The 15,798-nt window shown below is 47.1% G+C and overlaps 1 protein-coding gene across 6 annotated transcripts in view; it reads left to right on the top strand.

Moving 5' to 3' along the window:
* The window catches only part of PBX1 (PBX homeobox 1), a 243,396-nt gene extending 229,576 nt beyond the window's left edge, over positions 1-13,820 (top strand). For 4 of the 6 annotated variants that reach the window (XM_037906079.2, XM_037906077.2, XM_043552745.1 and 1 more), the window contains one exon: positions 6,818-13,820. In XM_037906079.2, coding sequence (XP_037762007.1) covers positions 6,818-6,910 — 93 coding nt within the window. In that variant the 3' untranslated portion in view covers positions 6,911-13,820. The remainder of the gene's footprint in view (positions 1-6,817) is intronic. The other 2 variants (XM_043552746.1, XM_037906080.2) reach the window with 1 other exon arrangement.
* The last annotated feature ends 1,978 nt before the right edge of the window (positions 13,821-15,798 follow it).

Raw genomic sequence — 15,798 nt, 5'->3', positions numbered from 1 at the left:
GGGAGGAAGCTTAGGCTGTGCTTTGACGTTGCCACTGTAGCCAACCCCCAGGAAGGGGGTGAGTCTGGACACAGATTATGGGGCTGTATGCACTGTAGAGGATGGGGTAGGGATGTGGCCTGGTCACCTAGGCTAGTGCTTGGAGACTGATATTCCTTTGGCTGTTACTGTTGTCTGAACTTGTGATTTCTCGCTTTTTAGAGTTTGCGTTGCTGGGAGAAAACCCAATGAGCAACCTTAAGTCCATATATATGTGTGTGTGTGTGTGTGTGTACACACACCATGGGATTCCCAGAAGCAGTCAGCGATAGCCTAACTCTGCTCCCGGTGAAGCCAGTGAGGCTTTTACTGCAGGTGTCAATGAGAGCAGAGTACGGCCAGCGTCGGGCTCTTCGGAGAACCCCATCCATCTAGTCTAAGGCATTTTGAGGTCCTTTCAGATGCAAGGTGAGACTGAAATGGGTACTGTTATAATGGGCTTCCTTGGAGCCGAACATGCCTGGGCTAGTGGCTCAGAGTTCTGGAGAAACATCACCTGTAGCACACTGGATCCCATGTGCCTCGATCTGGTTTCCATGGAAGTCAATAGGCATCTTTCCATTGACGTCGCTGGGCACCAGCAGCAGCATGGTGCGGCATTTCCCAATCAGGGTGGGGGGCATAGCTAGCCAACTGGGTGATAACTCACCAAACGGGCTGTAGCCAAAGGCCACAACACCTACAATGAATCCATATTTTCCTGGGCTTCTCTATGAGGCCTCCCGGGGGCAAGAACTCTTTCTTCATTCTAAGAAATAAAGGCCATTACCGGTCATGAGTAAAGTGGGGGCTTCCCAATCAGCCAAATAGCCAAGCGCCGCATTCATTGTCTGAACAATTTTCTCTCTCTCTCTCACTCACTCATTTAATCAGTGGATGGAATTAAAAAAAAACCCTTTAAAATAGTTAGGCACAGTAGGAACGGCAGGTCTGTTCTGAACACCACCCTGCCTCCACTCCCCCTTTCTGATAGCCGTAATGACCCTGCAAACACTAAATGGCATTTGAGTGCATTAAGCAGCAAACTCTCTGGTGACATAGCAATTACGGCTCTGAAATAGATTTGGTGCGTCACGGAAGATAAGGGTTTTGAAAGTTGCTGTTGTGATTATAGCTTGTAACGCCAACAAATAACAGGCTTCAAAATAAGAGGCTGCCAAAAGAGCCATTGTGGTTTTGCCTCAGTGATGGCACGTAAATTGCTATTCATGTCCTAAGTGTACTTGAGTATGCCAGTCTCCGGGCAGCAGAGTTGGCTCAGTGTCTCTCTTTACACAGCCTGTCATTGTCGGGCTGATAATCTGTGGTAATTGCTGCCTCTTGCAATGGTCAGAGATGTGTCAGGGTGTATGCTGTTTCTTCCGTGAAGCCATCAGCAATGTGTGTCTGTCCCAGTATGTGGTGTATGGACAGAAGTGACTGCAGGTGCCTGCTTACTGTCTGACCTTGGGCATTTGGGTCGATAGGTGTACGTGTTGTGTGTGCACAGTGTGAGGATGGGCGTCCACAAGCAGAGTAGGCATGTGGATTTGTCTATATATGTGTGTGTGTGCGTGTAGTATATGTATACAGTGTGACCGCGGGTGAGTCTATATATGAATGTGTACACAGGGTGAATAAAATCAGCTGCCTTAAGCTAAGTGTGTGTGTCAATGTATGTCTGTGTGTAGTGTGACTGCAAGTGTTTGCATACAAGGCCTCTGCGTTGTGCATGCGTATGTGTACACAAAGTGAATGTCTGCCGTAGGCTGTGTGTGCGTGTGGAAGTGTCTATTAGAGCTGTGGGAATAGGGATTTTTTTTTTGTTTGTTTGAACTGAAAAATAAAATTGAAACAATTCATTTTGGGTTGACCCGAAATGAACATTTTTCAGAGAACCAAAAAATTTGGAAAAGTTTTGTTTGGAGTGGCATGTAAACATTTTGTTTCTTTCTTTAGTTTAACCTTTTTTTAAATAAAACTGAAGTAAAATTTGAAACAAAAAAGTAGTTTCAAGTCCAAAAATCAAGAAAACTGAAATTTTGTTTTTATTGAGAATTTTGGTGCGACTAAAACAATTCAGCAAATTCAGGTCGGTGGAAACATTTTGTGAATTTGTGTTGAATTTGCATATTTAGGGGCGGGGTGCGGGGGAGTTTGGGCTGAAATTTTTCACCTCGTTCTAGCATCTACATACATACGCACATGTATGCCATCTGAGTGTGTCTGAGCACATGGGCTTTGTATGCTGTGTGTGTGTATTCTGCTTCTGCGCAAAACTGTTCTTTCATGGACAGCCTGCAATTGATACAGAGTAGCTTGGTTGCTGCTGTTTGTCTGGCTGGGTTTCTCCCTCCTTTCTGTAGACTACACTGCTGATGCATCCCCCGTGTTTGGTGGCTGCGTGGTGTTTCCTCCTGTTAGGATCATTTCTCCCCAGCCGTGCGATTGCTGGAGGGATTTAGGCAGGGAATCAGGCATACCCCACCCACCTCTGCCCACGGTAGCTGTGGTAACGGCATATGGCCCGTTTGCAGACACTCGTGCTTGGTGCTGACATCAGCCACTTTGGGGCACCCCATCATATTTCTGGGCTGCAAATGAGACTTTCGTACAGGACCAGGCTAGCTTGGGCTGTCACAGGCAGTGATGAATTCTCTGCGTCAGCGGAGCACTACGGAGGTAGGTGCGGAGGAGGAGAGGCGAGAGAGAGATGGCTCAGGCATGTCGAAAACAGGACAGCGGCTGCCACCGACTTGGGCGCTGGCAGGAATTTGGAAAGCTTAATTAAAGTAGCATCGAATCAATGTCAGAGCGAGATAAGGAGGCTGTGCGCACATCTGCTTCTCTCCAAAGGGGCCAGGCAGCTAGGAGAGAGAGGCGGCAAGCAAGGAATGGCTGGTAACCTTCTGTTCCCCTTCTCCTTCTACCATAGTCTCCTGTAGTGTGCTGGAGAGAGCAGGTCCCTCTTCCCCACTCTAACAATGTGACTGTCGCTAGAAAAGCACCACGTCTTTATCCATCATCTCCCTGAGACACACACACTCCACAGCCTGGGATACAGCTGGGAGAGCCCCACTCTGCTTTGCAAACAGCCAGCAGGATCGTGGGCCAAGCTGTGACTGTGGCATCCCTGGGGCTGCTGATGGAAGGAACAGAGAGACCGTGGCTTTTGCAGCACCAGGCCACAGAACTATGGGGTTTTCCTGCTCGCCAACACGGTGAATTTGTTGTGGAGTCATTAAGAGGGAATAAATCCAGAAACCCAGGAGGTCATTGCACAGAGTCCTTTCCTGGACAGTAATTGCACTTTAGGACAAATGAGCACTCAGAGGTGGCTTGTTAGTGATTTTTATTCTACTTAATAACCCGCAGGAAAGCCAGGCGGGGGATTACCCTGGGTGTTGACATGGCAATAAGGAAGGAAGACATCTCAAATTCCACAGCATCAGACACAGCTCACGTCCAGCGGGGCAGCCAGAGTTTGGCTGGGATCCTGGGGTCAGTTCAGCCATGAGGGCCCCTTTTCTGGAGTTGGATCCTGCATGGAAAGGGATTTCCTGAGGCCCCCTAGGCCAGCCTGGATTGGGGGGCGCTCACTTCTGAGTGTGCTCACCGTAGAGATCACAACCCCATTGGCCTTTGAATGGCACCAAAGACCTGGGCAAATTCATATCTATAATACTCTTCCTCCACAAGGGGTTCTCTGCCCCTTTGTCAGGGCCCCCTCTCCTCCCAGCTTTCCCTGCTTTCATACCTGCTGCCCATCAGCAAGACCCAGCCTCACATCCTTCCAGCCGGAGAGGACTTCCATCGTTACCCCCACAGGGGGCGTGGTAGTTACTGTACCCGATGTGCACCCAGCTCCTCCGGCTGCGCTGCTTCCCCCTTCTGCCATCCTACCTCTCTCTGTCTCTTTGTCCTGGCATGGCGGAGCATCAGCCCAGGAGCAGGTCTCCATTATAGCACCTTAGCCTATTCGGTGCGGGCAATAGGGGCCAGACAGGCCGAGTCCTCTGGTTAACCCCAGAAGAGGACAAACGCGGGCAGGTTCTCTCCACATGGCCATGCCAGCACATTTCAAATGGAAGGGCCACTCTGGTGGGCGAGAGGGGAGCCCTGTTTCCATGGCTTTTCTTGAGTCTCGGGCTTCTCAGCTGAAGACGTGAGCCGGGGGGCTGGTCAGTGCTAGTCCGTAACTCTTAGCAGTATGGTGCTTTTCATCTTTCGAAGCATTAGCTGATCCCCCGAATATCCCTGCAAGGCAGACAGGCTTTGTTATCCCCCTTTCACAGCTGGCCAGGTGAGCCCAAAGCTGCTCAGGGAGAGTTGGTGCGAGAGCTGGGGTTGTGACTCCCTGTACGCAGCGCAAGGAGAGTTTTCGTGGGGGCCCATGAGACCCTCGCCTTGGGAAGCGTGACAAGTTTTCTGTTGTCCCTGTGTATGGGGATACCTGGTTCTGTGAGGTGTTGGGGAGAAGCACGTTAGACTCTCGATGGTGGTGCTGGGTTTTCTGACTCTAATTGACCATTAGAATCTGGATTGTGAGCATCCAAACCTCAAAGATGTCAAAGTTCCATCAGGCTTCAGAGGGGTAACCATGTTAGTCTGTATCAGCAAAAACAACGAGGAGTCCTTGTGGCATGTTAGAAACTAACACATTTATTTGGGCATACGCTTTCATGGGCTATAACCCATCCGATGAAGTGGGTTATAGCCCACGAGAGCTTATGCCCAAATAAATGCATTAGTCTCTAAGGTGCCACAAAAATCCATCAGAGAGCGACAGCTTTTCGTCACTGTCCGCCTCAGTGGTATTTAACTGGATGATCAAGGAGGTACCACTGAAGGGATCCATATTTCATTCCTGACTCCCTACGCCATGTAACCCCTCCATGCAGGATGGTCTTTCAGTATGACGGGAGAGCCAGCATAAAATCATAAGGCGTGGAAAAGACCAGAAGAGGTCTTCTAGTCCAGTCCCCTGCACTGAGGCAGGACTAAGTATTATCTAGACCATCCCTGACAGGTGTTTGTCTAACCCGATCTTAAAATGTAGTTTGAATGTAGTTTCAGGATTATACTGATCCTGCTTGGTGGTGCCCAGCAGCTCCCCTCACTCCCCAGTAAAAAGTGCATGTCTTTGCAGACGTGCCTGCCCCAAAATGATGTCGGAATGCTTGGGGTTTTTTTCTTTACATGTTCAGAGGGTGCGTGTGTCCATGCCAGGTATCACCTTTCACATGTATCCCATGGAGCCAGCAGGCTATTTATTAGCAGAATCAGGAATTTAATCTGTCCTTTTAACCCTGTATCCCAACATGGCATCTAGATGATGTTGCAACCATGATAAAACTTGAAAGCAAATTTCACGCAGGTGAAAAGGGCCAGCTCAGCAGTCCCTAGAGAGAGCCGCTGCCACCATGCGGCCTCCCCAGACTTGCAAGCATCTCATACTTCCCTGAAACACGCTGCTCTTCGACTCCCAGCTTTCTGGAGCCGTCCTTAGAGTTCAGCTTGAATCTGCCAGCTCGATGAGTCACTCCAAGCCACATCAGCTTAAACTCAGTGCATGGCTTTGTTTCACACCCAGGGATGCATGCATGAAGGGACAGTTTTTACCGTGGCACTTGACAGCTGAAAAATGTCTCCTATATAGGAAAGATCACGCAGTATGTGGCAACTTTGCAACCCACACAAAAGAAAGTACAATCCGCCAGGCAGGTAGTGATGAAACGGGCCGAACCAGATAAGGGGGAGGTGAAGCAATGGCTCAGGGCGCTCCACCTCTGCCAAACCCCATCCCATCAGATTCTGCATCCAATGGGATGTCCTGGTGTCTTTCAGGTACAGAGGAGAGACAAAGCCCACCTCCCAGTTGAAGGCGATTTGCTTTAATGGCCAGCCAGTCACAAAAACCATGTCTATACCTGCAGGCATCTGACCCATATCAGCACTGGGCACTGTTCCTGTATTTGTGTTGTGTTGTGTGTGTGTGTACGGCGCCTAGCACAAAGGGCTCCAGGACTGGAGTTTCTAGCACTGGGCTAATACAAATAATCATAATAGTATAAACAGGGCAGAGATACGGTGTCTCGCCCTGCTTTGAGCTGCACCAGGCCAGATGTCCAAGTTTTGCCAGCATAGACACGCCCAAAATATTTGGGTTGGAAAGTTTCAGCTTTTCACCCCAAATTTGACAATGTTTCAGGTTTGGGCTGAACGTTTTTGGGGTTTCGACCAGAAAACGTCGAGGGAAGTGCTTTCCGTGAAAATGGTGGTTTAGTCGAAACCCCAGTTTTCTGGTTTTGACAGACAAATGTTGACCAGCCCTAATTTGGGCACCATCACCCTCCTCCGGCCCCATACAGCATGAGGTTGTGGCACGCAGTCGTTCAAAGTCTGCTCTCGCATCAGGTGCTGCACAGGGCTGGGGGGCAAGTTTGTGGCTGTGCTTGGAGGAGCTGTACTGAGCAAATACGGGCAAGTGGAAGCAGCCTCCGGTCAGCAAAGCCAATAGTGGGGATGGACAGTCTGTGAGGTGGCGTTCAGGGCAGGTTGCCCCCTGGGGCAGGACTGAGGTACCATGGGGCTCAGGGCCAGATATTTAAAGGTACTGAGGTGCCTGAAGATGACCCGGGCCCTCTGACTCCAGTAATATGGAGCCGCTTGGCAACAACAGCGTGTGCGAAATGGCTGGAGCATGGTAGGAGCCAGCCGGGAGTAGGGGAGAAGGGAACGTTGGGCTTGGCTGTCCTGTTGATATAAAGCGACTGACTGAGCTCTTTGTTTCCCTCAGGCTAATGGAGGTTGGCAAGATGCTACTACCCCCTCCTCAGTGACCTCCCCCACAGAAGGCCCTGGCAGCGTCCACTCTGATACCTCCAACTGATCGCCCAGCAAATCGCATCCCTGGCTGACCCCGGCCCCACTTGGGGCCGGGGGTGGGAGGGGAGGGTGCTCTCCTGACACTGAAGCAGTCAGACTGGAGGTGGAACCAATCGGCTAAACACAAGAAGAGTCGCCTTCTCTTCTCTTCGTCGGGATGCTTTTTTCAGCCAATCTGGACACTTCTTTATACTCTTTTCCCTTTCTTTTCTGGGCAGAAGCCACCTCTCCTCTCACCACCATCCCCTCCCCAACCTTTTCCCTGAAGGATATTTTCAACAGTTAGAAGAATTTAAAGAGGAAAAACAAACAAACCAACAACAACAACAAAAGCATCTGTCCATTTCCATGCTGGTGTTTTGAAGAGCCAAAATTTACCTCACTCCTTTGCTAACAGGCAACCCACCTCCTTCAGCTTCTCTTGCGCTCACACTACCTCTTAGCAGGAATACTTCACATCCGCTCTCTCTTCTGCTGCTGCTTCACCACTCTTCCGGTTCTGGGGACAGAGCTAGCAGGACGCTTTTCTTTTCCGAAGTGATCCCAAAACCTCAGTGAGTCATCCCCAGGGCATTTCCAGTGACAGGGCAGATAAATGCATTCCCAGTGCTGCTGGGCGTGTAGGAAAAAGGAGCAAAAATCCTCTGCTGAGGCTCTCCTCACTTTCAAAAGGTACCAGGACATTGTGCTTGCAAACAGGTGTAAATATCAAACGCTAACCCTTCCCTCTGCCACCGTGCTTTGCCTCAGACCCCAAACACAAGCCGTTCAGCTCTGCAGCAAACACACCCGGCCTTTGCGAGTGTGCGAGGGAACCAAAATTAGCCAGTAGCCTTTGCATCATGGTACTTCTAGGAAGGAAACAGCAGAGAGCAGTGAGTGAGAAACTGTGGGCATCTGTAATGCTAACACTTAGCACTCATATAGTTTTACCCGATCATAGCACTGCAGAAACAGCGGCGAGCAATTGATGGAGATGGGGCCAATTTGCACAACACTTATGTCTGTAGTGTCTTTTCTTGTTAGCACCGAGAGTGTTGCACTGGGTTTGAAAAGCAAGCCAGGCCTGGCTCGTGTTGTGTTCTGAGGGGGTGTGCATGCCTACCTGCTGGGGAACTGGATGGGCCCTGGGGTGCCCCTTCTGCAGGTACAGTGAGAAACAGGCACATGTATCCATTGGTACAGTTTAGCCCTTAAAAGGTGTTCAGATAGCATCCTGTGAATTAGCAGGCATGAATGTTCCTTATAGCCAAGCAGATAAGCAGTGAAGACAGAAGGGTGAGGGGAGAGATGGATGCACACACAGTCAATACATAAGTTGTATGGACTGGATACTTTCAGTAGCTATTAATAAACCAAGGCTGTTTTTGTCGGGGGGGGAAATGCCCCATAAACTAAATAATTTTCTAGTTTGGGGATTTCTTTCAAATTAAGGTTCTGGTTTCAGTCCGCACCTTTTTGTGAATCTAAGACGTGACATGATAAGTACTAAAATAAATCATGTGACATTCCACCCAGCCAATCAGCACCCAGGATCTTCCAGCATTTTGCAGCAGGAGGATTTGCTCCCAGTGTTGGGTCTCCTGCAGGGCTTGGTCAGCTGTAGGGAGGAGAGGCTCCTGATTGGCCGAGAAGGAGGCGGGGTTTATTCTTGGTGGAACGTTCCATTGCACACTAACAAAACAAAATGAGATAAGGAGGGAAGGATGCAGCCAACTCTGACTTTTGCAACAGAGTTAAAATAGATTGATCTTTGTCTTCAGCTGGAGGCCTCTCTGGTGTGCGGGTGGTATTTCAAATGGGTGAACACAAAGCAGGGCAGCTCTGGTGGCAAGCCCTCCTCAGCAGGAGGGCAGCCTGCATTCAGAGTTCTGCTTGTGTGATGGGAGGGAATTACTGACTTTAATGGGAGGGATGATATGAAAATATGCCCAATCTTCTCTTTTACGAACTACAGCCCTGAGCCTGAAAACACGTACATGCAGCAGTCCCATTGGCCTCAGTGGATCTGCTCATAAGCATCAAGATAGGCATGTGTGAGAGTGTCTCAAAGTCTAAGTCTTAAGAAGATCTCGGTGTGTGGGTTAATTATGCATACTGATCGCCATGTGCTAAATTGCAGAGCCATGTGATCATCGGTATCTATCCATGCACCTTTGAGCACATCGTCTGCACTCTGGCCACTGACCTCCACTGGCCTTTTTTTTCCTCCCAATTCCAGTATTAGCGTAGTGCAATTATTGAACTGCTTCAAGTAGCCACCATTTGAAATCAAAGCTCTGCCAGAAAAATAGCCATCCCTCCACCGAAAAAGATGTAGATTGGTTTGAGGCCAGACAAGGGCAATAAACAGTCCTGCAAGAGTTTATGGACTTGGGATACTGAGTCCCTGCAAAAGCTAGAATTGGGAGCATGATTCTGTTGAAATGGGAAGATCCCAACTTACCAACAGGATGTACAACACTTGCTAATAACCCTGGGAGGCTCCAAGGTATTGGCTGTGAAATTTGTGACTATTTTTTAAATAGATGAGCTAATTTGGCTGGATTGTGTAGGTTTCTAAAATGTAGATATTTAGATCTCCCTCCCACCCCTGAGTCTTGTACAGTTGGATTCAGAGCTTTTTAGAAACTTGTACAAAAAATGACCAAAAAAATTCTCTCACTTTCTCCCGACCATTTTCCAGTCAGCTGTGTGCTGAGACACCCATGTTTAGAAGTGGAGGGATACAAAAAATAGTCCCAATTAAAGTCCAACATGTGAGCCCCCTTTACCCACAATGGTAAGCAGTTACTCCCGCAAGTAGTCCCTGCATTCTAGTTCATTGTGGTTATTCATGTAGCTACTCACCAGTGGGAGTAAATTGAACCATTCGGTCCTAAGCATTTAAAAATTGTCTAGATCATCCCTACCTGGAATGTATAGGACACATGATGGGGCAGCATGCTATCCTTGGACTGACTGGGATAGCGCATGACGCTGCCAGTCGGGCAGCGTCCCATCCCACGCCTGTGTCTATAAAGCGTTTATACTGCATCCCGCCATCACGTATTCTCTCTCGCCTCGTAGCTAGATGATGATATACAAACACCAAATCGCCCCCCAGCTGTTCTCCCAATATGGCATCTTGGTGACATCACAGCCTAGGGCCTCGGTCTATCCAAGACCTTTAAACGCATGCTTAACTTGAAGCATGTGAGCAGTCCTGTTGAAGTCAGTGATTTCAGTTGACAAATGGGAGTGCTTATTTATGGGCTTACAGTTCAGCATGTGCTTAAGTGCGTTGCTGGAGTGGGGTCTGTGGTCCAGATCCTGTGACTGGCTCTAGGCAGATGGACCTTCCCACCCTCCCACTGCCTGCATGGTGCCTCAGTGAAATGAAGAGGCCTCCATGTATGTGCAAGGGCCGTCTGCAGAGCCAGCTGTGATGGTACCTTTTGAAAATGAATCATTTGAGAAACAGATTTAAAGCCATGCCAACATAAAGCAGCCTGCCCCTGGCGATCCCTAGTCTGCTTGAGAATCGAACTGCGTGCCATCCACCTCCAGTGCAGCAGGGATCAGTCCTCAGAAGCGGTTGGCTGGAGCTGCATTTATCCTCCTTGCAGTTATCTCCCTGTCATTCTCCCATTCACCACGGCATGACATTGACTCCTTTATGGTATTTAACACGTCACGTTTTTTGGTTTCCTTTTTCGTTCCTTTTACATTTGTTGTTGTTGTTGCTGACTGGTCGGTTGCCTTTTTCTCACAAACTTTGAATTTTTTTTTTTCTTTTTTCTGCCCAGAAAATCCTAACTTCGATACCAAAAAAAACAAAAAAAACAAAATGAAACAAAAATTAAAAAAACAACAAAAAAAAACAAAAAAACCTGCAGAAAATTTAAAAAAAAAATTAAAACAATAAAAATTAAAAAAAAAAACCTTGATGATTCTTTCAGCTTTATTAACATTTTCCATTGTTTCTTGCGATTTGTGTCTTGTTCTTTGTAGCATTGATGATAATGAACATTTGATAATGAATGTTCTTGTATATTCAGATAAAGGAAAAAAAACCAAAAAAGCAGTCTGAATTTAATAGTGTTTATAATAAAAAAAAAATTTAAAAATGACCCTCATAGCACGCAAAAGTGAACGGGGAAGAATTTCCACTCCAGTTCTTTCTGTGGCAAAAAGCGCTTCATTCCTGTATAGTTTAAAACACCAAACTACCTACATTCATCTTCTCTTTCAGTTTGGTTTTTTTCCATGTTTTTTTTTTTTAATTTTATTTTATTTTTAATTTTCTCGCATTTGTGAATTAGTTCAAGAATGCTAGAAAACTGTAGAGTTGTGCACACTCATTTCCTCTTACACAATGTTTAAAAAGTGACAGTAATTCATTTTGTAAAACTTAAAAAAATTTTAAAAAAAGGGTTGGAATAGTGAGCATAATAGGTACATTCTAACACTTTATGTTTATTAACGTTGAGACCCAGTTAATTACGTTTTCTTTTCGTTTGCCTTCCTTTTTTTTTTCCTTTCGGGGGCAATTATGATGATGATGATGATTTTTAAATTGTCCAGGACTATGGCCTTGTAAACGTCCCTTCCTCCACTTTTGATGTATATTCAAGGTGATGTGAAAAGCTTAATTGGCAAAAATCCATTTTTTTGGTTTGATTTTTCTCATGGAATCCGGTCGGCTCTGAAAGGACTTCACCCTGTTCCTCCTCCCTGAAAATTCAAATACTGCCGATCTTGGGCTCAGTTGCTCAAGTTCAGTGGAAGTTATGAGCCTAAATACCTTTGTAGAGATGAACCTAAGTGCCATGGTGTGGGCCAAGACGCTCATCCTGCTAGGTGCAGGGACAAGACTTAGCTATGGCCCCCAGTTCAGCAAACCACACCTACTTAGCAAAGCTTTTCAGCCTGTTCTTAAGTGCAGTTCGGGTCAACAGAGCACATGGTGAAAGTTAAGCACTTGCTAAACATTAGGATGTTTCAAAGGAATTTAAGGTTGTTCAGCTCCTAGATCCCATTGCATCTCTGTCTTAGGTGCTGTTGAAAATCCTAGGCTAAACTGCTTTGCTGAATAGGGATGGACTTCATACTTAAATGCTTTCCTGAATCGGGGCCCCTGTGAAATGCAAGTCTTAGGCTCTGAGCTCAACCCTTTCAAATTTCGGAGTAGCAGCCGTGTTAGTCTGTATCAGCAGAAAGAATGAGGAGTACTTGTGGCACCTTAGAGACTAACACATTTATTTGAGCATAAGCTTTCATGAGCTACGGCTTCATCAACTGTAGCAGGCCCAGCCTTTCACAGCACAGCTGGCAGTTTCTTTCCGTCTATAATTCTGAGCACTATCAAATGGTAGGGTTTTGCTTTCCTTTTCATGACTGATCCCAGCAAAAACGTGCTGCTTCTCCTAGGGCTTGATCCAAACCTCATTAAAGCCAATGAAAGACTCCAGTGAACTTTGGATCAGGTCTAAAAGCACTGGCCCAAAACACTGATGTTTACAAAAATATCACTCCAGAACTTTGGCCATTATCATGGAATACATCAATATTTTGAATAATTGGATCCTCTTATTCTGATCACCTTGTTAGAATTGGTGTGGAGTTTTTTGCCTCTCTATTGTGTATTGAAAAGCTTCCCCATTTCCTCATCACCTGATCTAAACTCAATTAGGACCTCATCCAAAGCCTACTGATGTCAATGGAAATACTTTTTCACACAACCTGTAATTTAGACTCTGGAACTCATTGCCACAGGATGTCATTGAGGCCAAGAATATAGCAAGATTCAAAAAGGAGTTGAAGATTTATATGGATAACAAAGATATCTAGAGTTACAATGCTAATAAAGAGTACTGGAAGGGAGAGAAAAAACATATGTTTCAGGGATTAAACCAATCTCTATTAGGGCTCAGGATGAGCCCTTCATGGGCGCGGGGGGAGGAGGTCACCCCACATTTGCCTATTGTGGAGTTTCTTGCACCTTCCTCTGAAGCATCCCTTGCTTGCCACTGTTGGAGGCAGGATACTGGACTATAAAGATCATGGGTCTGGACCAGTATGACTGTCCTAGGAAAAGAATTCCACGTACCTCCAGTGGGCTTTGGATCAGACGCTAAGGTAGAACACGCTTTCACCTGTCCGTGAACTGGACAGGAAGTTTGGAGATGAGTAAGAGCTAGGCCTTTGGCCTCCGATCCTGTGACCACTTACACATATGCTTAAATTTACACGCAGCAGGAGGAGGCGACTGATTTCACTGGGCCACCTCCCATGCAGAAAGTTAAGCACGTGTATAAGCTTTTGTAGAACCAGAGGGCTGTATTTGGAAGGCAGACGTAGTTAGCATGATAAAGGAAAATAAAACTCCAGTTATCTCCTGAAAATAACACAGTTAAAGGTCCTAGTTCAAGGAGAGAGGTTTATAAAACCATTAATTTTAACCATTTCTTTCTTTTAAAGAGGTCCAAAAAAAAAAATCTCAACTTTTCACATCACTAGTTGTTTTTGCTTTTTATCTTGAAGCTTCCTAGAATACTTTTGCTTTCACGCTCACGTTAGTGTTAGAATTAATAAAATATAAATCAGACATTGCAGGGTTTTTAAAACAAATTTCTCATTGCAAACCCTTTTCTTCTTGTAAAGATGTTCCAGTTGTTCTGAACTGCTTTTTCTTTGCTTTGCTTTGCTTTTTGTTTCTAATGGATTCCAATTATAAAACCTAAAAGACTCTGCTGTGACTTGGTTTTGAAACTTTAAGCTTTTCTGCTTCTGTAAAGACAAAGGCCTATGTCTTTTTGACCCCAACTGAAACTTTTATGTTCTATAATGTTACTAACAAGGTGTAGGTTTTACAGTCTCCTGATTTGTACTGGTAATGCATATTCCAAATAAATAGTTTCTTTTGTTGCAAACACTGGTGTATTTCTTCAAAGCAAAACCAAACTGCTGAACATGTATGGTATTTTATATTCAAAGGCAAAATATAAGCATGAAACAAAGCGGAAGCTAGTTGGAAAGGCGATTTGAAGGGTTGTGTATTGGTCAGCTCACATTCACCTCAAACCCAGCTCTGCCAATGCACCTCAATCCTGACCTGGAACACTGTCATACCACAGAGCTGGGGCATCCATAGATCTCAGAATGCTTCACAAAGGAGGTCAGTATCATTAGGCCTATATTACAGATGGGGAAACTGAGGCACAGGACAGTATCATGACTTACCCGCTAGCAGTTCAGTGGCAGAGCTGGGAATACAACCCAGGTTGCCTGTGTCTCAGCCCAATGCCCTTCTGCTAGGGAACACTGCTTCCCCTTAAGCTCCCTTATTCGTTAACACAGCTCTCTGACAGAACCGCGCTGAAAGAAGCCATCTCCGCTGAATCCACCTGCTGGTGTCTTTGTTCAGGCCTCTGGTGACTGTGGCCTTTGGCTCCACTTAGTGATAGCACATCAGTCCCTTGCGTCCCAGTCTGTATTTTGCATACTAACCCAGTCCTGGGCCTCCACCCAGCTCTGTCAGTGCACCTTGTAACTGACCTACTTGCTGCATCGCCTGCTAGTCCAGCCCTGAGCAAAGATGTCTGATTCTGCTGAGTTGCCTTCCAACAGTCATTCTTCCGCAGCAGCACAGCGCTGTAAAAGACACGGCTCCTGGGAAAGCTCCTGACTTGGTCTGCCGCAGCTACAGGTCGTCCTGGGTGGCTAGGATCATGAACATAAAAGGAGGACAGGTACGAAGACGAGACTTTTCCAAGAGCAATTAATTGCTGCTCTCACTCTTTGCCATGACATGTCACCCCATCCCCACAGAACGTCGGCTGATAGCAAAGAGATGATGATACAGAAGCTAGAGAGGGAATGGACTTATTAGTGCATCTACTTCATCTTCCCCACCCCGGCCACTGCTGGAGCCTTCCCTCCCATGTCGTCTCCCAGGTTTTTGCAGCCTGGTTTCACATGACCCCAGAGATGGAGCCTTCACCATGTCTCTTGGGAAACTAATGGGGCTCTGCCACCATTAGGCAGCACTGCCTGGTGTTCAGCCTACGCTTGCTTTAGCTCAATGGCATCCCCTTACTGATGCATGGCAGAGGGTAATGGTGAATCACGCTTTTGGGGCTTGGCGTGGAGTGCTTCCCGACAAGCCTTAGCTATGATGTTCCCCACACACACACACACGGACTTCTGGCCTCCGTATTTCTCCACAAGTGGTGCTCCCTTTCCAAGGAAAGCGTGTCAAATGTTTGGGAAACAACTGACTCTGAGTTTCACTCTGGGCGTTATCAACAGTCCAGACAACCTACAAGAGCCTCATGAATCGGGAAGTGAGCCCTGACTCGGGAAGTGAGCAACTCAACCCTGGAAGGAGCGCCTGAAGTTGCTCTACGCTGCACATGAAGGAGTGATTGTAGATATACCCCCCCAGCTAGCGTTGATCTGGCTACCTCACATACCATGAAGCCACAGCAGCACAGGCTAGCCACCTGCGTGTACGGCGGCAGGGGAGGCTGGAGATGTATCCGGCAGCTTCACTATTACTGGTGCCCAGACTAGCTGGCTTGAAGTTAGCTGAGGCATGGCTACATGAGCTGCAATCACACCTCCACTTGCAGTGTAGACATGCCCGTCTAGGCACAGCCCCTCCTAGGGGACAGCCTCAGAGTTAAGCCTTAAAGAGTGGGCCATGGTTGGTCCCCTTAGCCTGACTCGTTCTTGGCTGCGGAAGGAGACAGGCGGGGCACCGCTGCTCTGCCTTTGCACAGAGGCCCCTGCAGAGCCGGAGTGCAAGGACCTCTGTTAGGCCAGAGCCCTGAGCAAGGGAGACATAGTCCTTGTGCACTAGCCAATGTGCCAGACTCACTTGGACCCCATCGGCTTAATACCATGTGA

This window comes from Chelonia mydas, chromosome 8 (assembly GCF_015237465.2).
Source record: "Chelonia mydas isolate rCheMyd1 chromosome 8, rCheMyd1.pri.v2, whole genome shotgun sequence".
Classification (NCBI taxonomy): Eukaryota; Metazoa; Chordata; order Testudines; family Cheloniidae; genus Chelonia; species Chelonia mydas.
This window is presented reverse-complemented; position numbering and strand designations above follow the sequence as displayed.